This window comes from Diabrotica undecimpunctata, chromosome 4 (genome assembly GCF_040954645.1).
Source record: "Diabrotica undecimpunctata isolate CICGRU chromosome 4, icDiaUnde3, whole genome shotgun sequence".
Classification (NCBI taxonomy): domain Eukaryota; kingdom Metazoa; phylum Arthropoda; class Insecta; order Coleoptera; family Chrysomelidae; genus Diabrotica; species Diabrotica undecimpunctata.
This window is the reverse complement of record NC_092806.1, coordinates 114,204,259-114,230,317: the sequence shown is the minus strand read 5'-3', so window position 1 is coordinate 114,230,317 and position 26,059 is coordinate 114,204,259. Positions and strand designations below refer to the sequence as shown.

The 26,059-nt window shown below is 31.3% G+C and overlaps 1 protein-coding gene across 4 annotated transcripts in view; it reads left to right on the top strand.

The window, feature by feature from the left end:
• The window catches only part of Cpsf6 (cleavage and polyadenylation specificity factor subunit 6), a 55,115-nt gene extending 32,997 nt beyond the window's left edge, over nucleotides 1–22,118 (top strand). For 2 of the 4 annotated variants that reach the window (XM_072530034.1, XM_072530033.1), the window contains exons 5-8: nucleotides 9,189–9,858; nucleotides 14,113–14,133; nucleotides 17,545–17,565; nucleotides 21,022–22,118. In XM_072530034.1, the coding sequence (XP_072386135.1) occupies nucleotides 9,189–9,858; nucleotides 14,113–14,133; nucleotides 17,545–17,565; nucleotides 21,022–21,205 (896 nt within the window). In that variant the 3' untranslated portion in view covers nucleotides 21,206–22,118. The remainder of the gene's footprint in view (nucleotides 1–9,188; nucleotides 9,859–14,112; nucleotides 14,134–17,544; nucleotides 17,566–21,021) is intronic. The other 2 variants (XM_072530035.1, XM_072530036.1) reach the window with 2 other exon arrangements.
• Nucleotides 22,119–26,059: the final 3,941 nt, after the last annotated feature.

Sequence of the window (26,059 nt, the reverse complement as noted above, 5' to 3'; positions counted from 1 at the left end):
GGTTTTAAGGCTAGGGAAAGGGAGAGAGAGAGAGAGAGATTTTAATTAACACTAGTAAAATAATTGTGAAACGCGAATTGAAACTTTAAAAAGTAAGGTTTAAGAAATTTTGAAACTTTTTTGGTTCTATAAATATGAACAATCCAAAGCTTCCTCATGCAGTGCTTTGTTAGATGTGTATGGCGTGTAGGTAGAAGATATTTTTTAAAGTTTTACTATTCCACAAATTTACACAGCCACAACAAATGTAAAACATCAAACCCAAATCGCCCATTATATTTAGAATCTCGACAGCGATTGTTTCTTACTATTTTAATAGCTCTCTAAAGTATTAATATAATAAAATCCAAACTCCATTGTTCTTTAAGATGGAGACTCAATTTATTTAAGCAAGTTTATTTATAAAACTAGAGAATGTTACTTAGAAAATTGTATATAGATGAATAATTATATAAAAAGATAAATAAAAATTGCTCAGTTTAATGTAAATCAATCAAACAATGTGATTAACTTTGGAGGGAAGAGATAAATCCCACAAATGTTAGGGTTTTCTTTTAGTCTTCCAAAGAATTGTAAGTTTCAATCTACTTGATATGCGATCTGATCTCATTTTTACATGCGTTTTATAGTATTCACTGAACGGTCAATATACTTTGCTACCAGACATATTAGTAAGGTCTGAGTTTTATATTTTTATAATCCTTTTGATTTAAATAAATTATGTGTATAATTCAAGTTTTTGTTTTAAACCTGGCGCTAAGATTATTAATTTTGGATATCCCTCTTAAACATTCCATTACGGTCGGGAACATCAACATGTTTCAATGAAAATGCGAATAAAATCGATTAAATTGTTTTAAATTACACTAAACATTAATTATGAAATTTGATCGTCGTGTTTCGCAATTTTTATAGTACCTTCAGTACCGTGCAAATCGAAGTTATAGGAGGAATTTAATTCTAAATTTAATCAGATTTATTTGATAAACCATTCAGAAATAGTTGGTCCGCATAGAAAAGGATGTTGAACAATGTTGACGCTTTTATAAAAAAAAAATCGATAAATTACAAGGAAAGTATTTTTATGCCTTTTAAATACAAAAAATTACTAAGCTGTTTTTGAAAGAACACATACCTGCATAACCAGTGCAACTCCTTTTTTCTGTCTTAAGGCTTCAGGGTTTTCTAAAGTTGCTTGCAAAATTTGTTTTTGACTACTTGTCGTTTAAAACTGACTTATGCAAGCAGTTAATTACAAACTTCATCACACCATTATCTAGCCCAAAATAATTACGTCTTCTCTCATGTCCATCAGGTCATATCTATTCGTTAACCAAACAAAAGAACCAAGAATAACAATTATATGTTTGTGCATAATTCCATTTTTTTATTTAAAGGGATCTATTTCATGCATTCGAAATTCGTCAACGTGATAAAAAATACTGAACACGTACTAACATTTAATTGGTATTTAGATTTATACATAAGTCTTCTATATAAAATTTTCTTCATTATGACGAATTTTTCTCTTGAATTTCTTATCTTTACGGTATACTCGTTATTTATGATCTGTAAGATATTCTGATATTTTCCCATTAATATTTCCAGATCTTTTAAAGTATCAGTGATTATTACTGTATCACTTGGGTAACGAACATTGTTGTTTTATTTTCAAATAATAATATTATTTGAACTTAAATCAATAATATTTGTGTGTGATCAAATAATATTTAAACCTTAGATGCCAACGCATCATGGAATGATATGAAAAATGACATTAAGAACTTATTGCAAGAAAACAGAATGTTCAGTATAAAAAAGAGCTAAAATTTACTCAATAAATCCAACGAATAGAAAATAAAATTTTTGCTCGTATCGTTGCTCTAAAATATCATCAATACTCTAAAACATTGTAATCATAAAGAATCAAAATAACCACAAACTACTTTTTTTAACTATGTATTCAATCGTTCGGTATTTGGTTTTAATTTGCTGCAAAATGACCAGGAGGTAGTAATTTGTAGCCATTTAGATTGTCTATACGGGAAAGAATATTTCTTGGTCTAAATTTTAACCATCTGTATACTGATTATTGTATAACCCGGAGGATAGTCTACTAAATGATTTTATATTGCTCAACTTTTGCATTTAATTTTTGTACAGCTTGACAAATTTCATTTTGTCTCTTCAAATCTAATACCTACATGTAACAGTGACCGCGGTAACACTGACAAAAATAGTCCCCAGTAATATCGCACATACAACAATTGATGGAAAACCTACCTTTTTTTATTTAATAAAATTACAGGAGTATGTATTTTTCAATTTTAATCCAAAATAAAAACATTCTTAGAATTAAGGGTATAAGCTCAGTTAAATATAGGTTTATCTCCAAATAGAAAACTGTTTTATCCTTAAATAGTTTGGGAAGGTAGTGTTATTAAATTCCTCATTGGAGTTAGTACAACACCTTGGGAGGAATCTAAAAATAAAAAAATATACAAACCAGTGATTTGGCAAATATTTGTCTGTCAAATCTGATAAAATTTAATATTAATTTTTATGTATTATGCCAGTTTTCATTTTGGGATTTCTCTCTTGTGTGCTTTAACTAAATCATAACCATAACCTGAAGATAATATCCCAAAGTTTGTAGAAATTATTTTGCACACTTCAATAATAAATATTTCCCCTATCTTCCTCAAATTTTCATAAATATGTATAAAAATAGCTTGTTATTGTATAAATATCTTCAACCTTGAATGTTCCATTGATTACTTTTCTTACTGGTTACATTGGTTGCAATTATGTCCTGCGCTTTTAAAGTTCGCCCCACAATTCTGGAGATTTCATTAAATTTTTGCTAATTGAATGAACGTACTCTGTTTTTATGTTTTAATTGTGAATTTTTATTTGTATAGCAGATAAGACATGGGAATAAAATAAACGCCGTTCATTGGCTCGGGAGAGTGGTTGAAAGACGCGGGCATTTAAATTAAAATTTTGAAATTAGACTTATCAGAATAGACAAACGTATTAAAATTGCGTTAGGGTAAATGAAATTAAAACTAAAAAAAATTTCAAATATTTGATCAGTAACTCGGTTCTAATAAAATAAAATGAGAATTGTGCGCGTGGCACATAGTGTCGATATATGTGAATAAAATTTTATATCTGCTTAATATTTGTTATATAACAACACACATTTGAAGAGGTTGATTCCAAAAGGTCTTAAGTCAAAAAGTAAATTTTTCAGGAACGAATTTTTTCTATGTTTAAGAATAAAATAATTAAATGTTACTTTGGAATAGAATCAGTAATTTAATTTGCAGGTTCAAATTCTTGCTTCAAGACAATTGAAAGTAAGATTTGAAAACAAAATCATGGCTTTTAAGAAGTTAAACATTTGGTTTTTTTTTTTTTTTTTTCAAAACGCCCTTAAGTCAGTGAATTAAGCACTTTTGGAAAATTCATATGGGAGACAACTTCATATTATTATTAATTTGTAAGTTTATTGATAATCACAGCTTGTCTTTAAGATGTCAGCAAAGGTTTAATAACTATCTAAGTACATAATTAAAATCAAAATCAATTATTCACATTTTTGTCAAAATTTGAAAAGTAAAGTTGAAAAATCTTTCAAATAAAAGGCTCTAGTTCATCATACACTACAGTATTATTATCATTGGAACCATTTTGCACATTGGTAAGTGCAGTATTATCAAAGTCTTGTTTAACTTTCAGATACTGAAATAAATTTGAAAGGTTTTCCACATCTTTTTTTTTCTTTTCATTTACATGATTCACTAATGGCATAGACTTCACTGCACTGTACACACCCAGCAAATTGTATCCTGTTTTTATAACTTTAAAAGTACTAGAATAACCACAGTAGGTATTTTTAGCCTCAATGTCTTTATTACTTTTGTTTGCAGCATCAATGAAATCAAAAAGTTTCCAGTCTTTTCCTAAAACTTTAATTGTAGCTGAAGATCCAAACACTTTGTAATACTCCTCTGGTTCAACTATTGTTTCTTTTCTCCTAAATATTTTTTCTCCTATATCCCCTGATTGGAAAGCAATGCTGAATATCACTAAACGCTCTGGAAGTCTGCACATAACTAAGTAGGAAACCCAAAACATTTTGATTTTTATTTTGTCCACTACAAGCATCAGAAAAAGTGTCAATGTTCCCTGGAACATTATTAAACTTGTCTTCTAAAATCCCCAAAAAGTTATAGAGCTGAAACTACTTCATTGGAGCCTCGCCTACTCTGGATTTCAGTCCATGTGTATACAAAAGTATTAGTAGAATCTTATGTATCTTCCATCAATACAAAAGTAAGGTTGTTAAACCTAAATTTATCGAGAATAAAATACCTCACCAACTCTTGGTTTTGGAAGAAGCTAGTTTTGTTCCATGTCAAAAGATACCTTAACTACATTAGCTTCTGTTCTTTTAAGCAGTTCATAGAATTTGTTAGCTTGTAACTTGTGCAATCTGTACTTAGTAATAAGGGAAGCTTTTCTTGAAGGTCTTTGCATAAATTTATTTCATTTTTTGTTAGATCACAAACTGAACAAACGTCTGTCTTTGGACTGCCAAAACTTAGATTGAATTTCGTCTGGAAGATATTGAAGAACTTTGAATAAGATGCAAGTGACTTCTTCTGTTCTTTTTGAGTCTGTTTCCAAATACGCCACAATTTTTTAATAGATAACTTGGGGCTAAGGTAACCGAATGCGCTCTTACTCCGACCATAATGACTCTCACAGCACTTTAATGATTTTGTGAAATCAATTATTGATTGTGCTGTACTTGAATCTTTGGGTTTTATCCTAGATCCACCTCGCTTTTCACGAGGACATTCTCCTGACTCTTTTAAAGCTTTAGCTAATCGATTCAATCTTTTGAATTATAATTAGGAGTCAATAGATATGCCTTACAAACATCACCTTTATGAGCACAAACAATGCGGGGATCTGGGTGAGCTCCTTTGCTAGTTCTTGCGAATTTCTTTTTGTCCCACAGGTCTTCATTTTTTTCTCGTTTCTCCTTCTTGGCACTATTAATGTCGTTTACAGATACTGAAAAATCACTTACAAAATCTCATTTTATACTTATAACACACGTTTTCGATTACTCACTTCTTTCACCTCAGACAGTCAACATAACCAGAAACTCACAGCAAATAGAAGCTGACAGCTGGAATCGCGCATGCGCAAACACTCAACAGGCGACTTAGCCTTTTTGGAAAACATTACTGATTTGTAATCTGTATAGTATACTTGACTCGAGGTCTTATGGCATGAATTGTTTTTCTAATATTAGAAATGATGCTCTAGAATCAGATCCAACTAAAACTTAATTTTTTACTACTACTACTAAAACTAATCTAAGACTTAAGCCCTTTTTTAATCCACCGCTTTATTTAAGTTCTTTAAAATTAAAAAAAAAACATTTTTTTTAAATTCTATTTATTTTTGTGTTATTTGAATTTTATTTTATTTTCATTCTTGAGTTGTTATAAAAAAAAAATAAAATGAGGCTTGTTAACGTCATTTTATTTTTAAAATAAAGTGTATATATGTATATTATGTATAGTATATACTTTACACCGCAAGATTACTACATGCGTCTCATTATTTCGCGTCACGCTAAATATTATTTTGGATCCGTGCAAAAACATCATACTGAGCGAAGTATTCACTTAAAAAAATCATAAAACAATGAAAACTAGACAAAATACAATTATTGACTTCGCTAATTGAAATGATTAATTTAACAATTCAGTTAATACCTCTAAATAATACTAAAATATCACCCATCTCACATCAGATGATATTAATACCGAATTGAATCAATGAATAGTAATGTCCCACCTTGAAAGTTAAAAAAGAACGGTATAGTGGATTCAATGTATGATTCTATTGATTGATTTAATTACTGTTGATAAGTTTTTATATGTAGTTGCATATTTAATTTACCATAACATAATTGTATTACCTACACTGGTCTAAAGTTTTAATTTCAAAAGTTTACTTTAAATTAAAATACTTGCGTTTCAATCACTCTAACAACCCAACCAACAGATCTCCCCCCGATTATTATGTTCCTATACGTCATCTGTTGTTCAGATAAATGTCACGCGTTTGGTGGCGCATTAATTCAAAATTCCGGATGTACTCCATCTTGTAAAATTATTTTAAATGGGAAATAACACCGCATTTGAAAGCTCTTGTGCCATTTAGTAAATTCCCGATTTTTATAAGATTCTGATGTGCCGTTTTAAAGATTCAACTGTTCAATATTCCGTAGCGGCAATGTGGAAAAAAGTGGGGATTATCCCTAATAATTTAGTGGTCTAGCTTTTATAGAAAACTGTCGAAAAGATTAATTTATTTTTGCCGTTTCCCGCAATCTAATAAAATTTGTCAGATGTCTGTCAAAAATTTGACTACATCGATATTTTTATTAAATAATATATGACATGTAATACAAATATAATTTCAAAGCTTTCGTATTTGTTACTCAATATTTTCTTAGGAACAAAATAGTCATACTTGTTCTTTTACTGGAAGTCAGTTAAAAATAATTCTCATAATATTGGAATGGCGTCATATTTTTAAGAGATGTCCCTAAAATGAATTCTATTAGAATATGTGAAATTGGAAAAAAATCGACAGGTTCGAGTGTTTTCCATATGAAGTGTGTACTACGAAGTTTTTGGGAGTAGTTCATATGTTCTTTTTTACACTGTCGCCTATGAACATTGAACAGTCGTCCTTTTTAAAACTTTTTACAGGATCACACCAAAATCTAGAAACATAAATGACAAGAACTTTCAAATGAGCAATTGTCATAAAAAAAAATGTCAATGATGTTATTTTTGGTATGTCAATAAAAAACCAATGGATTTTAAGAAATGAACTCTTGTTAGTATGTGGGGAACTCGAAGAATAAATTAATATCCATCGCATTGTTGAAAACTTCGCGACAGAATCGCGCAATAGGCAATTACAAGCGTAAATAGTATATGCTACAATTATTTTCTATTTTCCACTACATATCAAGGTCAAGGATAAAATGAAATTTGTCAAGACACGGAATTGAAAATCAAACATACTCATTAAATTTTTTACAATATTTTTACATGTGTGATTAATATTTTCTGCCATTATCTATCACCGAAAATTTGTATATTGTACTATTATTTGTAATAACTAGATATTTTTTTAACGTATTAAATATAAAATTAAAATTACACCATAATGTACCATTTTTACCAAAACTATTCTTTAATTTTCAATTTGCATTGAAAATAATTTAAAAAAAAACGGTATGTTTTTATATTTAAGTAAAATCTGAAAGGTCTGTTATTTGTTGACAACATATTGAAACCTGTATTTAGAATGGCTGGTAGTTTTATTGTTTTATACATTTGGTATTCTATTTTAGAAATAAGTTTAATGATTTATTTACGAATATTTAAAAACGCAATTATTATATATTATAAATTAATTTAGATATATATCTATTATTCAATTTTATTTTTTGTATATTGTATATGTATATAATGTATGTCTGATTAGTATAAACCAAAATTTCGTCTACACATTTCTTAGGAATACTTAAGTTCCTGTACATTCATCATCTTCAGCGGTCTTTTTCTATTTTTGCTCCAAATCTATGGAAATCCTATTACCAATTTTTATTATATACGACGAAAGCGAGCGGTAAGGAGAGACCCATTATCACACAGGCAGAAGAGGAGTCCGCTACGAAACAAGAATAACAATGATCCGTTCATAGAAGAATCAGTCTGAGCCACACCCTGAAAGCTTTCCTTAGCATTATACAAACACTACACAGAAAACTAGATGAACCCATAATCGGAGGGCACAGCTCGGCACTTTGCTCTGTACTCTGTCCCTCATTATCCATACCTGATTAAGGATTCTGAGGTGCTGAGTACTCTCGGCTTTACTTTACGGAGTAGAAGCTTAGACTCTCACAGACACCTGATAGACCAGGGAAATAAGATTTTTTTGGTGACACTGAACCGGTCAGGCAAACGACAGTTTTGTGGATTATGATAGCCAACATCCATATAGGATAGGCACTTTAATGCTAATTATTCGACTTTCAAGCAAATAATTGAAATTTTATTCTTTTTAATATTTGAAATAAAGTACTACTTAAGTACAATATTGAATAATTACAACTCACACATTCTTCTAGTTATTACCATTTTTCACCCACTGATTTTTTAGGATATGTGCAGAGCAAAAATGGTTTTGATCTTTTGCAAGATGCACTTGTAGGAGGTATATACTCCACAAAGGGTAGTAGAACACTGTCCTTTGTAGAATCGTGACTCTTAAATGTTGGTTTAATTTTTAGGAAAGTGTTTCTAAACTTTCCAGTTCTGATGAATGAATAAGTTCTTATTCCAAGATTTCAAGTTTCCATTTTCAACACATTCCAATTTCCGGATTGTCGTTACTATACTTTATTAATTTTCAAGATAAGCTCGAGGTTAACAGATTTAGACACGTGGTCGGTGGGTGTGTCGTGTCCTCGCACTTTTCATTGGTTAGCACAGCACTTAATTCCTACTAATGACAAGCTGTGATGACACGACACACCTACCGATCACGTGTCAAAAACGTTTACCTCGAGCTTATCTTGAAATTTGATGAAGTATGGAGACATATTTTTCAGTAATTTCATTGGCAATTTTCTGTTTGCTGATCATTTCAATTTCGATATCACTTCTGTTGTTTTTTTTTATAAGCAGACTTTTGTGGTCGTGATATTCTTGCTTTTCAATATTTCGTATTAATTGAAAGTTACAGATCAACTATCGGTATATAAACGCATTATTTTGCTAAAATTGTTAGTTTTTTAAATATTACGTATCTAAAATAAAATACCAAATGTTCCTTATTTTTTAAGTTTTTATTTTAAAAAAGTTGGAGCAATCAATGAAAAGTAGATGCTGATTTTAATTAAATCGCAGTTTAATGATCATAAAGAAGTTAATTTTTCTCCACCTTTTTTCTTGGAATATATATTTGTCATATCTACATATTTTATGGAAGCATGCTCATAAAAAGACTTTAACCTATCAAACATATTTTCAACTGTTGAACAGAAAATAAGATTATCAAAATCAATATTGCAGTCATGCCTCCTCAAGGACCTCCGCAAGGTCCACCACACGGACCCGTTGGACCTCCACACGGCCCACCATTGGGCCCAGCGAATGTTCCGCCTCATGGACCACCTCATGGATATGGTCCACCTGCAGCAATGCCACAGCCACCGTACGGTGGCCCTCCTCCAGACCACCGTGCTGAGATTCCTCAGTTAACAGAACAAGAATTTGAGGATATAATGTCCCGGAATAGAACAGTTTCCAGTTCTGCGATTGGGCGTGCCGTATCCGACGCGGCAGCTGGAGAGTTTGCAAGCGCTATTGAGACTTTGGTCACTGCTATTTCACTCATTAAACAGTCCAAAGTGGCTAACGACGATCGTTGCAAGATCCTTATAAGTTCACTGCAAGACACTTTGCGTGGTGTCGAAGACAAAAGCTACAGCTCCAGCCGCAGAGACAGGTCAAGATCCAGAGACAGATCACACAGAAGAACTAGAAGGGAACGATCCTCATCAAGGTACAGAGACAGAAGCCGAGAAAGGGAGCGTGAACGCGATAGAGATCGTGATCGTGAACGTGACAGATATTATGATAGATACAGCGAAAGAGAAAGAGACCGAGATCGTTCAAGAAGCAGAGAAAGAACCGAACGCGATAGAGAACGAGATTATAGAGATCGGGAACCTGAAGAGACGTAAGTGTATTTATTTTTAATAACTTGTATGTGATAAAAACTATCGTTTTTAGTTGAAAAATCTAATGAACTACTTTGTTGTAATTTGCATAAACTGTATAACCAAATACCAATACTGTAATAATGTCCTAATACATCTTGGGAGCCTCTTCAAATCCGGACTGCTCAACCAACATACTAAATTTTTTTACGTCATGCTCCCTGAACGTTTTTTTCTTGTGTATTAGGTCCAATGTAAGAAAAAAATAAATTACAATGTTCTGAAGCTATTTCTTTGTACCATTTTTCTGTTTTAATTAATATACGAGGTTTGTTCCAAAAATATCTAATTTTGTTTATAATTTCGCATGCTCTATTCTTCATCATCCTCCTAGTGACATCCTTTCAAACTAGTCCATATTCGACATAAAAACTGACTCCATCCGTCCAAGTTTCTGAAATTCAGTTTTTGTAATGTCCTTAGATACAATCGTCGCATTCGTCGAGTAGGGTACTATTTTGGTAATGTAGTTGTGTATCTTTGTCTTTTGTCAAGAACTGTTGCACAAAGTTTGGTGAATATGTTCTCATATTGTGATAAGAGAACAGTCTCCGCACGACCAAAACTGCTAATGGTTTCTATTCACTACGTCTTGCTGCAATTTTGAGTGAATATTCTGATCTGAAAATTCGTCAGCATTTTAGAAAAATGGACAATGTTTAGGTAAATGGTCTTGAACGTGTTTTGTATAGGTTCGATAAAAATTTCTTCTAGTAGTTTGTTGATTTTTCCCTGTATTTTATCAGGACCTGGATCTTTATTATTTTTTATTCTTTGGAACGCACTTAATTTTTCCAGTTTTTTGAGGGCTCTTTTCTTCTATTTAAATTTTTACTGCGATAATAGGGCTGCTATACAATTCACCTATATATTTCTTACGTCTTTAAATCTTTTTTTCGGTTTCCTATTTGTGTTACCTTCTTTGTGTATTACTATTGAATATACTATGTTTTTGAATAACCCGGCTATTTCTTTAGTTTCCGTCATCCATAGTTTATTGACGAGGTTTGTTGTGTTTGTTAATAGTATTGTAGTTGAGGTAATCTTGTTTTTATGCCCGTCCAGCGAACCTCTACTTTGAAAATTATTCAGTAGTACGTCTTTTTTACTTTTCCTTGTATCGGATTATTTTTAAGTACCTAGTTGTGTGTGTGTGTGTATTATTTTTATTACGTGTTTTGTATTCTTCGTATTTAGTCTCATTTTCATATCTTTCAAGTATTTACTAATTTGGTTGCATTTCTGGATCGCTTTCTAATTTGGTTGCATTTCTGGATCGCTTTCTAATTTGTTATCACCCGGTATATGTTTTTTTCCTATTTTTTTTTTTTCGTATTTATAAGAGCTTTTTGTATCTATATAAAATTCTTCTATTTGTTCTTCTTTATTCGTCGATGTTGAAACATATACTTAATATTTGAACTAATGGGTTTAGTCTTAAATGTTATTAGGGCCACTCTTATGGCACAAATCGCGCAACTGGCTTTTCCAAACATCATGTCACTATGAGACCTCGTCCCGATTTTGCCCGCTGTCGTTTCGTCAAGAAAATCGCAGAATCAGATGCCTGACCATCAATCGAAATTTTTAATTAAAAACTCTTATAAAATTAAAACTCATTATTGCGTACCACGCATGCCCAAGCAACCGCTGAGTTCATCCAGTGAAAATAAAGTACACTTAGTAAATTTAACAGCGGGTTGCGCTGAAGGCATCTGAACGCTACCGCTTAGTCAGCTGTCCAGCCTCAGAGGTAGTCTGAACGCACCCAATGTTGTCTAAGAAATGTCAATGTCAACGTTACCCATATACGGTGTAAAAATAAAGTTGCGTTTTTTCATCTTCTTTTGCAACAATCTGTGGAGTTTATTAGAAACAAACCCTACATAACAGACAAAAAAATAACGTGATTTTATTGAATTGTAATACTTATTTATGGAATGTAAGGTGGTAGTTGATATGTAATAGTTTTAGACTGGCAATATTGTTTACAATTCAATAAATTATTTTGCTGCTTTGCGTATATTAGTTAGTTGACATGGACCGTATTTCAAGAAATCTGACCCGCGATGAATATGTGCAGGCAATTACTTTAGCTGATGTAGGATTAAGTTATCGTGAAATAGGCTTGAGGTTAAGAGTATCTCATACTACAATATCAAGAGGACAAGAAAGAGGAAGAGTTACAACACCACGCCAAGATCAGTTTGTCAGGCTCTGCTATAAGAGAACGTTTTGTTACAATAAGACATTTACAAATAAAAGTGGCATCTCGCTGAAGATTTGCATGTAAGACCATTTGCAATGGAGTATCTGTAATGCTTTGGGGAGGAATATCTCTTCCAGCGCTACCGAGCCTTTTAACTTTACGAAGATGTTCCTTAACAAGTAAAATGTATGTTACAGACATTTTATCTAACCATGTAGTTCCATTTTCTCCTTACATAGGAAACAATTTTCTTTTAATACATAATAATTTACGACCACACGTTGCACGTGTGGCCCGTATGGCCACCCGGCAGTCCTAATCTAATTTGGGGGATATAGGATCGTCAACCCAGGAGCCGACAACAAAAGATGTAGCTTTTATTTCTAATAAATTTCACAGGGTGCTGCAAAATAAAATGAGAAAGCATAACTTTATTTTTACACCCCGTATGTGGATAAAACTTGGCGTGGGCATTTCTCAGAAAACATTAGTACAGTAATTGTTTAGAAATAGACCTATAATGTAAAATCAAAGACATCGAAATCCAATCAACGGTTCGTAAGAAAAAAAATCTTCTCAAACTACAGTATATATAAGATCGTCTCATAATTTTGGAGAGTAGTGTATATTTATAAGTGCTTTTATAATTAAAGAACAAAATATGCGAAAGGATATTTCATCCAACAGGGAGGTTTCATCCTTTTTGTTTTTCATTAAAAATTGGTGTTTTTGAATGACAGATCTACGTAAAAGCTATTTCTTTGAACACGTTACTGTTTATAATTTCTTTATCATTAAAAAAATAGAAATTTAAGCCAGAAGGTCAGTACGACCAAATAGAATATCTATAATTAGCAGCATAGAATATCTATGCAGCTAATTGACTGCAGTACGACCAGTTATAATAAACGGCTTCCTAAACAGAGTCAGACTTAAATTTTCGAAAAATATCCCCGGAGGATTGTTTATAAGTAGAAATTGACTGCCTTCCAATTGAAAAAGTTGTGGAAAATTCAGGAATATTATCATTTACATATCAGCAATACTTTCCCAGATATTTAGGAGAGGAAGATTGATAAATAAAGGGCTGTCCTGAATTTTCCATAACTTTTTAAGCTGGAGCATAATACAATTCTAGTTGTATAATAACCTTCCGAAGATTATTCTACAAAAATCTAACATCCGATTCACTAAAAGCAAGCTGCGGTTTTCTGAGACCGTCTACAGGAACGAGCGAAACGAAGAATAAATCCGTGGTTTCTTAAAAACAACGATCTTCGATGAATTGTGTTAGTCGAAAAAGATATTACATGGAGAAAAGTATGTTATTAGGGGAAGAGGAAGAAGGGATAATGATTAATGCTGCAATTTAAAAAAAAATGAATAAAACAAAACTAATTATTTTTTTAATCAACCAGCGCCAGCGAAAGAAACCATCTTCCATGTTATTTCTTAAAACAATTTCTGTATTATTTTTACTTTAAAGTGATAAAGCGCAAGATACTGTTTGACAATATCAATTAACAGCTCACCAATGCATGAAAACTTTGACTAATTTTTCTCCAATTTTATGCATACACACATGCACTGTTTCTGGTGATTTTACTACCGAATATCATTTCGGCTTCAACTTCGTCAAAATTTACGTCGCAGAATTTTCCGTTGCCGACAGCAGCTGAATTTATGAAATCGTTACCATATCAATTATTCGCCCTGAATCAACCGAAATCGGCTGCGTTCGGTTTCTGTTTACTGAGTCTTCTAGGAAACCGCAGCTTTACGGTATTTTTGTACAGATCATGGCTGGACTATCAATTGTGTTTTTTTCTCTAACCTCATTTATCCTTTATCAGTAACCCATATTTTGTAATGTAGTTAGCTAAAGAACTTTGTGTTAATGATTAATCCATTACGTATTTGGTTAGTTCCTTATATATTTTGGATTTTTCATATCCTCTGAAAATAATGTTTGTATGATGTCTACATAAAAACTTCTATTTTTCAGAGATAAAGAAAAATCTAAAGTGTAAGTATATCATACCTACTTTTATGTTATAAAATAAAAATATAAGATTTACATGATCAAAAGAGACTAAAAATCCTTAAAATATTGTAAAAAGTAGGGATGTTCCAACATGTTTAATCTTTGTTTTAATTTAATTTAATCATAACTTTGTATTACTAATTAATCCATTAATAGGTCAATTTAAGTTAGTTTTTTACTCGACATAACTGTATAGACTGGTTTGACAGTTGAAACGTGTAGTATGAGATACTCAAAAACACTCTCATCTAGGGATTCATAAATTTTTTAGTGGAACTATTTTTAAATATACAATCAAAACGTCAAACTCATTGTTTTGCTCGTAACTTAAAAATTTTCTATTTAGAAATTTTGACGTCAACAGACAAGTTTGTCAGAAAAAAAGATACAAAAAATGAGATATGCTAAATTAAAATCAGTTATTAAACAAAAAAGTTATAGCAAAATGGACAACAAAATTGATCTCACGAGAATCATAAAAAATGGCAAAAATCGCGCCACGTTAATTTAGTACACCTTTATAAAAACTGAGTTTATTCTCGGCAAAATACAAAAACTGCATACGAAAGCTGTACTCTTTGCCTTTAAAACGCATCTTAATTTTTTCGATATTTCGATTTGGATTTTTTACCGTCCAACTGATGCAAATTTTATTCAACATTGATTTCGCGCGCGTAACTGACATGCAAAATCGACGGTCGCTTCAAGCGTTGTTTCCAAGAGAACGGTTCATTCTACACAAAAAATGATTAACATTTTTGTTTAAAATTATCCCAGCTAAATTTTTTATTTAAAAATTTTTTTTCAACGGTGTACAGATTCTTGGTAAATCGATTTTTCACGTTTTTGTCCCCTGCGAGGGGGGTTTAAGGGGAAGCCCGGGGGTAAAAGTGGTATCTTTTTTGGGGTCTTAAAATTAATATTCTCTGCAAAATTCAGCTTGTTCGTATGATTTTTACGGGTCAACTCTCTGAGGACTTAACTAATAAGATTTTTGAAAAATGGGCCAATTTCTAAGGGTGGTCCAGATAATTTGACTGAATGGATTTCAATAACTCGGCGCTTATTTTCTTTAAGATGTAGTGACAGTAATTATGGAAAAAAAGTTTAAAAATAGCACATTTTATGCATAAACATTGACAAAAACTCCGTAGAAATTAGTTCAAAATGAAATGCCAAAAAATATTCGGAAAGCTGGTTAACACAACAAAAAACAGAAAAGGTCCTACAACCCTTAGCAACCAAGATAGCCCCTTTTTTAAATCACTTAGGTTAATTGACAACATAAATGATTAAAATTGATCAATATTTTATAAAAAAAGAACTTTTAGCAAACAAATTTATTGAAAATTGTTTAAACAGGAGTGTTTTGTAAACGAAGCATACTTTGCGTTCTAACTAGAATAAAAGGAATGAGGGTAGCCGACTGAAAGACTAGCCGCGTTCTTCAAAAAATCCAACACAGTTTCAAAATAGAGCGCTCGGAAAAAAAATTTCATATCTCAGGTCTACTGGAGCAAATTTGCTCTTTCTTTTTAAACTGGGTATATGGAAGTTGTCTTTTATTGTTATTTTTTATTTATATATTTAAAATATTGTATTAAATAAATGTTACTTATAAACAATATTTTCCTATTCAATTTTCACAAATCAGTTTTTTAGTATTAAAGAACTTATTTTTAGAACAAAAAATCGTATACTTATATAACATTATATTATAAGAAATTATAACTTCTTAAAGTTTAAATTCATTAATTATGCCTCGCATATTTATTATAATCTAGGCAGGTATGGGCGCACTGGCTAGGAAAAATATTCCAATTTCATATTTTTGCACCATCTTACTTAAAATAGTCCTTATAACAAAAGTGCATGTTGCCAAGATAAAATGATGGTCAAAAACGAATTGCAAAATTTTTTTGTGCGTAACAAATTTTTTTTAGGTAAATTAGCTCATTATTAGGCAAAAATATTCGTAGTAACTTTTCACGTAAATGTTTCGTTTTCGAGTTACAAACAAATTATAATTCATATTTTTAAAGTTTAGCAAACATCAAATTAAACCTAAAACTTCATTTTACAACTCCCGAAGAGTTTTTAACAATAACTTTATAGCAACCCATTGTTTTTTAATTGTTAATTTCATATATGGTGTCGAAACCACGTTGCAATTTCTTATAATATAATAACACTATATAATTTTTTGTTTTAAAAATATATTTTTTTAGTACTACAAAACTGATGTTTGGTGTTTAAATTTATAATAATAATATATAGAAAAATTGTTTATAAGTAACATTTACTTAATATAATTATATTTTAAATAAATAAAAAAATAACAATAAAAAAGCGACTTAACCAAATTAGTATTAGTAAGTACATTAGCTGCTTTGTTTTGGATAATTTTGTAGTGAAAATACGATAAATGTTATTATTTCAACGTTCTACCCCAGTTTAAAAAACAACAGTAAGTTTGGTCGAGTATAACCCGAGATTGTCTTTTTATATATATATTTTGGATATTTTTAAACCCCTTAAGTCGGCTACCCCCATTCCTTTTACTCTAGTCGGAACGCAAAGTGCTCTTTGTTTACAGCACTGCTGTTTAAACAATTTTTAATAATTTTGTTTGCTAAAAGTGACTTTTTCTGATTAATGTCAGTCCTTAATGTTGTTAATTAACGTAACAGTGTTTAAAAAAAGGGGGCTATCTTCTCAGGGTTGCAGGACATTTTACTTTTTTTTTCAAGTTGTGTTTTTTAACCAGAATATTTTTTTGGCTTGTTAATTTGAATTCAATTCTACGGAGTTCTCGTAAATGTTTATAAGCTTAAAAAGTGCTATTTATTAACTTTTTTCCATAGGTTATTAGTATACGTCTTAACCACGAAAATCAGTCGAATTATCTGGACCAGCCTTGGTTTTCAAAAAACCTTATAAACAAATTAAATTTCGCAAAAGCTATTCAATCCATCTGGCTCATCTTTTGCACACACTTCAAAACACGATAAGTCCTTTAAATTCTGGTATATTTAAAGAAATTTTAATAAATAATAAAAAGTTACTAACGATATTCAAAAATAGCGATTTTGTTGTCCATTTCGCAATAACTTTTTTTAAGTTACGAGCAAAATAATGAGTTGACGTTTTGATTGTTTATTTAAAAATAGTTCCGCTAAAAATTTATCAATCCTTGTGAGAGTCTTTTGTAGTATGTCATATTACACATTTCAACTGTTAAACCCTTCTATACAGTTATCATAAAAAAGACTTATTTTTTACTAACTTGATTGGTCTATATATATTTTGTTGGTTCCTTATATATTTTGGATTTTTCATTTCCTCTGAAAATAATGTTTGTGTGATGTCTACATAAAAACTTCTATTTTTCAGAGATAAAGAAAAATCTAAAGTGTAAGTATATCATACCTACTTTTATATTATAAAATAAAAAAAAAACAAGATTTAAATGCTCAAAATAGTTCAAAAACCCTTAAAATATTGTAAGAAGTAGAAGAGACCAAAAATCCTTAAAATATTGTAAGTAAGGATGTTTCAACATTTTTAATCAACCTAGATTTTATGGAAAATTATGGAATTAGAAATAACTGCACCAAACTATTTTAAATTTCTTAGAAAATGTTATGGTCAATATATGACTTAGTTCCAAATATCATAGTAAGGTATTTTGTAAATAGCCAATCTCCTTAATAAACATAATATTAAAAATGTTTGAAATTGATTTTCCCAGTTTCAAGCTATTGTGGATTATATCTGTTGACTTTTGTTATCTTACTGTGCTCACTGTTCTGTGGGACCCTGATTCTAATTACTAAGACCTATTTGGAGCAGAGACAGAGTCCGCAACGAGGGTCATCATTGCTTATTGACTTCGAATATGATATAGATGTACATATGTATTTTGTGTTTTGGTGTGTATGTGCGCGTGCGTGTTTATCTGATGGTGTGTGTCATGTTCAATCGACAAATCTACAGTTAATAATATAGCTGCAGTCGCTGTGCCATGTTCTCAGTTGATCCACGGGTGTTTATTTGGATATACGTTATTCACACTGGAAGCCATTGGGACGCGTATTTTGGATGAGAACTTCTCCGTCCAGTCTGGTCTGGTGTACTGTTGAACTCAGATTCACAGGATTTATAGTTCGTAATCTGGAAATATTTCTTCCGGTGCTGCATCGACTACCATAATATCTATCACAGTTACAGAGTCACAGGTGACTCATTTAAAGGACGAAGCGGTGTTCTCAGTGGAGCTTTAGAGAAAGCTAAAGCTTCTAACGTAAAACGTGAATTTCAATAAATCTATTTTCTTATTTTTAGGTTTATTTTGATTGTCACGACGATACTCCAACCATGAGTTGCACACTGTCACATTGAAATAGTGAAACATTACCCGTACTTCTTACTTCTAATAAACGTTCTATAAAGTGATACAAGGAAATCATTTTTATCATACTTTGATTGTAAAGTTTAAACTTATACATATGGTTTTGTTTTTTTTTTACCAACGTTTTACAGTATCAGTAGGCTCTAAGCCTATAAAATTTGAGGCCCTATTTCCGACCTTGTTATCGAACCATCTAACTGCAACAATATTTTGATCGGAAGTCATTTTCGAGTCTGAACTTCCTCTTCCTGATAGTTTCAGTTCTTTTTCGGAACGAAGTGTACAGTTTCCCATGCGAATTTGTCTAATAGTTCCAGCAGCAAATATTTATCTCGTGTGAAGTAATTCTAGTAATTCCATTGAATTGAAATAATTATCAAAGTAGAGCTTATATCCCGAATTATCTGGCAATCTTTATGATAAATACAGGACAAGTGAAGTTGTAGCATTGTGGTTCATTTCTACAGGCATAGGTAATGTAGTTGCGCCTTGATAAAATACCGATCGGTATATTATTCCTGATTCACCACAAAAATTAAAGACTTTTATGCTCCAAACATTTGGTTTGCCTCTTTGAAGTGTCTCATCTATGCAGTTATTTTCTTCAAGCATTAATTCTTTGCAACGTTTTTCAAAGCTGGTAATTATTTTCTTATTTTCCAAAGTTTATCATTGATATTCTTGTCGGTGTTGACATCTGAGATATGTAAATGATTACGTAAACTTTCAAATCGGTTTCGGGACATACCGATATCTTGAATCAAACGGAATTGTGTACGGGGAGCCCAATAAAGTCAGCCTCGGAAAATTAATAATTCCCATTACAATGTGCAGGGCAACCAGGTAGCGTATCACATTTTCGTCAGTACTGAGACTTTTACCATTCTTGTAAACAGAATAAAAATTTGTTTTTGTAGATAACTCTTTGAATATTTCGGGTGGAAAGTAGCGCGAAAAATAATCAAATGGTGAATGGTCTTCTGAACTGTCACTTTCATCATAACTAAAATTACTTTCACTTGATCGATCGAAAATACCATTTGGAGGTACAACTTTTCCAGTCTTCCAGATAGTGTTTTGTTTTTCCACTTTTTTAGTCTTTTGAGGAGTTTCTTATTTTTCTAATGCTACTTCATCCTCATCTGATGTTGACATATCAGCCTCTTCATAATCTGGATCTCCATCATCTTCTATATCAGAACAAGTCATGATTCAAGGCAGATAATGTTTCTTCTGCTTGGATAAGGGTCACATCAACTTCAATTTTCCCTTTCCCGTAAAATACAATTTTGTAGGAACCTCATCTGAAAAGAATTCATTGTTTAAAATCTTGTCATAAATTCTAATCTATTTAATCCACTTTTGTAACCGTTAACACCTACTGGTGGCATTTGCGTGCGCCTTTTATAGGACCATATCAAATATTAGCAAATGCAGAAACAATTACAATTTATTCTTAAATGAACTCATAATGTTAGTTAGTAAATACCAACAGCTACATGAAGTTTTTTTTCAACACAATAGGAATATTAGAACAAAAATAAAATACTTACCAAGTGAAAAAGGATCACATTCACCAGCCATTACTTCAAGTAGACTAACAAAACCTGTTTACATTCCAAATGACTCAAATACATATAAATCATCTTATATATGGACTGTAGCCGCTCTCTATTAGAATTATGTTGAAATAAAATAAGTCATATTACAGTGCCGAATTATAAGCTTCGTAATTGACCGTCAGGGCCGAAAGGGTTAATGAAATTCAAAATAAAAAATATCGCATTGCATGTTTCAGAATCATACACCGTATAAACTAATGTATATTGGGAATATTTTTGATAAGGTTTCACCAAAATCACAAGGAAACTTTGTACCGTTTTATAGTGGTAGATGAGACCTGGGTCTAATATTATACTCCTGAAATTAAACAACAGTCCAAAACCATAGACCCAGAAATATTCTCCGCCACAATAAAGGCGAAAACTGTTTAATCGGCAGACAACGCAACGTTATGCCTTTATTTTATTAAAAAAAAAAAACTTTGCATTCAGAATAATTCACCTGTTCTGAATTGCAGTAACCACAATTCGTGAATTGTATTTTGAATTGGTTCTAATTCGTGTTATTTTCCCAGATTTCGCTCCCAGTGATCAGCTAGTACCAAAAGATATAAAAAGATGATTTTAGTCTGATTCTGAGATATCATGTAAATAGTTATTTCCAGAACTTTCGTTTTTTTGCTAAGTCAGATAGTTATTGAAAAATTCTCGTATAACGTTCCATATATAATTTGATGGACTTCTTGCTGAATAACCAGTATAACAGGATCTTGTCATGTATCAACCAAAGAAAAACTTAATCTTCTGCATTCAATCATTACTTCTTACAATATTTCTTTGTCGCGATAATTTTTAAAAAAAATTTTATTTCTGTAAGTTAATAAAACTTTGTTACAGGTCCAGAGTCTCACGATCAAGGAACAAATCTCCGGAACCTGTCGAACCTAGCAGCGAGGTACCAAAATCATCCCGCTATTATGAGGATAGGTATCGAGAACGAGAGAGAGAAGGTCGACGAGAGAGCGATCGCGAGAGAGAAAGAGATAGAAGAGGGGAAGACAGCCATAGGTCTCGACACTAGCATATACTTAGCGGTTCACAGAAACAACAACAGACAAGTTATAGTTGGAGTTTAAAGAAAGATTATCATATTTAGAGATAGATTTTATGTGATGTTACTATACATAAATTTAAACAGGTTCCGAATATGCAAGTTAAAAAGGGCAAAGAAAAAATTCGCTAACTCATATTTTGCTACTTGTTTCGTTTTGCAATGGAACTTCTGGCTATCTTAAATAAATTCATATTCAAAGAGAACATTTGCCTGTTTATTGTTGTATTAAGTAAATCATTGACTATAATATTGCGATAAATGTTACATATTTTGCTTCATGGGGTTCTATACTTTTGATGTACAAGTTTCACATATTTAGCTTTAAGCAAACGTGACTTACTAAGAAGATAATAAATGGTGTAAGAACAAAGTTAAGTAATGAATATACCACAACACATTAGTTCTTCAACTAATGAGTCCTTACTCTATATTCTTTTTATTACCATTTCTTCAGTTTTCTCCTGTAGTAGCAGAACTTGTTTTTGTAAAATGAATTTATTGTTTAGGCTGTGCTATGTTAACATTGGGTCGGCTATTAATCTGTTTAAAAAAATAATTTTTTAGAGAATTCTGTACTCTATAAAAAAATTCACAGGAGGGCGATGAAAGCTTCTATTATTATGTACATGTTGGTAAATTGGGAAGCTTCTAAATGATAAATAACTTTCGGCAACTGGTTGTTTCTGTGAGCTGTATTTTTTCACATTTTTTATGTAATCATACATAAGTAAATCATGTATCGTATAGTTGATAAGTACAATATAGATGGAAGTCGAGTTTTGTTTTTTGTGTGTAGTATATGGATCTAAAGCATGTATCTTTTAATAAGATGTCAGCATACAAGGAATAATTTGTGTAATAAATTGAATACTATTCATTATGTGTTGTCAAATTCTTACAAAAAGTCATGACAATTTGAAGGCAATTGGTCTAAATGTTTACAAAACTGTAAATGATGTTCCAAACGCATCTTTGATGGATTCGCCGGTTACTTGATGGAAGTTAATTTTATTAAAAATAAAACACTGAAAATTGGTAAGTTCAACACTTCCCAAAATTTATTAGAATTTATTATCACTGCTAGCTGTTCCGGCACAGTGCCTTTCGGAAGAGATGTATTTTTACTATATGTCTACACTTTATAGTCTTTAACTAAAAAAGTTGAGAACGGGAGAGCTGTTTGTCTCAAGTTTGTGATTCAGCATTATGTCGTGTTTCTTTTAATTTATTAATTACCATAGATTCTAATAAACATAACTTAGGCCTTTAGTTTGAATATGGAGAATTTTAAATTCTCATTTTTGAATATCATTAACCAAAAGGCAGTAAACAATAGGTATAACGAACAAACAAAAAAAATTTTAAACCAAAAACTGCATTAGAAAGCTCTGAACAGGGTCCGTATTTCTGACCTCTCAAGTGTTTCATGCTATGTGATTCCCAATTTTTGCTTAATTGAACCAACCCACTTCGATCTTTTCTGCAGATTACTTCATTTAGTAATAAAGTAATGTAGCTTGGTTCATTGTCTGATAGATGGCAACATGGACTTGCTGTGGCTTGGTTCCATTCTGCATATAATTTTTAACTATTCAAAGCGGTACTATGAATAGGACAAAAATGTGTTTTGTGGGTTGGTTGTTTTCTGAAGAAAACGATCCAGATATCATTCTTAATTACTACCTTGAAACAAACGGCTCTCTCGTCCTCAACTTATTCAGTTAACGACTAGAAAGTGTAGACTTATAGTAAAAATACATCACTTGGGAAAGGCACTCTGCCGAAACCGTTGAAGTGTTTTAATAAATTTTGTAAAAGTGTTTTATTGTTAAAATCTTTTTAAATAAAAATATTTTTTCATACTTGCGCATATTTATGGGTAGTGTAAACCTTTCTAGAAGTAGAGAATTATTCATCTCTAGTTAGTTTATAGAAATAGTTGTTTCTGATTTATAGATTAGATTCCATTTCATAGTCTGTAGCACTATTAACTGAGTTTGACAATTAAGGAAAGACATGTGCAAATTTTAATTTCGTTAAATGCACATTTCATTGGGTAATTGTGAATATCAATTGTCTTACTAAATGATTCTTTGTAAGAATGGCATGGCCAATGTGTATTATTATTGTTATATCCCAAAACCCAAACTTATTATATATTTTAAAAGACAAATAATAAAACCTGTGTGACTATTGAACAAACTTTAATCTGCTTATTATGAATGGAAAGCGACCAATAATGGAAATATTAGAAGAAGAGATATTCGATACGAACTACGACTAATTATAGATCATTGCGGTATTCTGCTTTCATTTATATTATTTATATTCAAGTAATATAAACCGATACAACAGAATATCGAAGGACCCGAAAGAATTTGAAGTAGAAAAATGGTAAAAATATGGACGCAACCAAGATTTTAACTGACTTTTCGCAACAAAAGCTAGAATGGACATGCGTAAAGCATGGTACTGGCATAATGACCAAGCAGGTTTTTAAGGCTATACAGAGCAGATACCTTATAAAAAGGAAGCGATACTTTCATGCTATGGTTTAAAAATATATTTGAGTGACTCAGTCTCAAAAACGAAATATGACAATGGCTACGTTTACCGGAAATAATTTGGTATACTAAGCACTTGCTGGTTTGGTGAACGATGATTTTTTTCAGTGATTGTCGGTAGACAAATACAATTGTAAGCCACAAGGTCAATGTTTAACAATTGGAGAATAACTAATAACGAAACCCCCACTTAATTGGAATTTTCAATTATGTATATTTTTAAATATTTTTGATCTAAAATACAGTACAAATAAGTTCATTATTTCAAGTTATATTTTAACACTGTTTCAAAAATATATATCGCACCCTCAGTGCAAGACTGCAGTAAGTCAGAATAAGTAACTTTCGAGATAAAGACGATTTTGTTTATTTTCGAGATAATATCGGTGAAATAAGACACAAATTTTAAGAAAAATTAACATATAATTATGAGTTTGCATGCTTTTTAGCCTATATTACAATAACCAAAAATGGAAATTTAAATAAAATATGATTTTAAACTTGCAACACTTTTGCACGGAGAAAATTGTAAAAAGTGTAAAAACACATTTTCTGTTAGTTGTTGTCCTCTTCTCGTATATCATCTTGGGCCAAAAAAAATTTTTATAAAAACTATGGTTGGCTTCTGGTATCATACCCGAATGGCATAAGTATACCAAATCTTTTTGGCCATTTGAATTTTTGGCTGATAGATTCCAAGAAATCAGCTACTTAGAATAAATAGGTACCTAATAAGACGGCTTATCACTAGCGGCAATTTAATCTTTCTATCTTTGCACATGTTTCTGATAGCCACAATTCCTTCGCTTTGTAAAGACAATGTCATAACAAGGTAGAAAAATTATTTGTAAAACTTTCAATATTTTTATTTAAATTCAAAACAAAAGAACTATAATAAAAATATGCAAATCAGGCTACCTTGAGTACAGTGATTAACAAAAGGATTCAAATTCACTACCTTAGTAAAAGTTGGGAATTACGGGGGGACAATATGATTAGACAATCGCCCCGGAAGGTTACATGAAGATTTAATACAATTTGGGATTTAGTTGTTACAAAACAAATTTTCTGAGAATAGATATTTTTAACCTGTCAGTATTGTTATTACACAAGTTTTAAGATAACTGTTTTTCCTTTCATAAGAAAAAAATACTTTTTGGCTGTAAATAATTATTCTTAATTTGTGTTTTTATTCCAATCTAATAAATAAAAGGTCAAAAGACATCGAACACATTTTATGGAAAATATATTGTCACACAAAGGACATAAAACTTACCTAAATATATTGGTCTCGTAAATCTTTGTTTAATGTCTCGGCTGTTAATGGATTACGTAGACACTCTGTATATTAAAATTAAACACCATAGGTATAGATATTAAAATAACAAATATCTTACTTTTTTCGCGCCTTTCCTTGCTTATTAACAGCTGCTGACAGTGAACGCCTGTCATAAAATAATCGTAAGCCGCTTGCAAGCGTCTGATCCCAGTGAACGCAACCAATGTGAACTATGAAAGAATGCCACAATTCGCGGCGTGCTTATTTCATTTTTTTTTTATTAACAAATAATTCCATCGTGATGTCTCTTATCATTCCGTGAATTTCTTACTTCCCCAAGTTTAAATGTTGTATTTATAAGGGATTTAACGACAACTGATTGTAATGAGAAATACATCTTACAAGCTTTGTTTTTTAAACTGTTTCTGGTTTGGAAATCAAAACAAATGTAAAATGTAATTCCCGTTACAATCAATTAGGATTTAATTCCATAGAAATACAATATTTGACTTAACATGTCACAAGAAAACAGTTTCAGCACCTCTTTGTTCAGGTTTGGCTTACTATTATAGGAATATGGGTACGTGAATTGCTACGATTAATGTTTTTCTCTAAATTCATTTGCACGTATTGAAAATGTCATTTTATGTCTTTAGCATCTCATGGATACAATAATCGGCTAACCTCTACCATCAACAAATCATATTACCATATCGGCTATACATCGTCTCAAAGTGACTAGTTTGTACAGGGTAAGATATGCAATGCTAACTTAAAGGAACAGAGAGATTTTGGATGATGATGTCTAGCTCAATAGAGAGACTCTGGAGGTCTCTTTTAGAGACCTTATTTTGAATGGAGTATTTGAGGCCTAGATTTAATAGGTGAAGTTCATTATTGTCGAAAGTAACTAAAGAGAGATTTTTTAGTCTTGGATGGAAAGAAAAATTAGAGAATTTACTGTTGGTGTTGTTACTA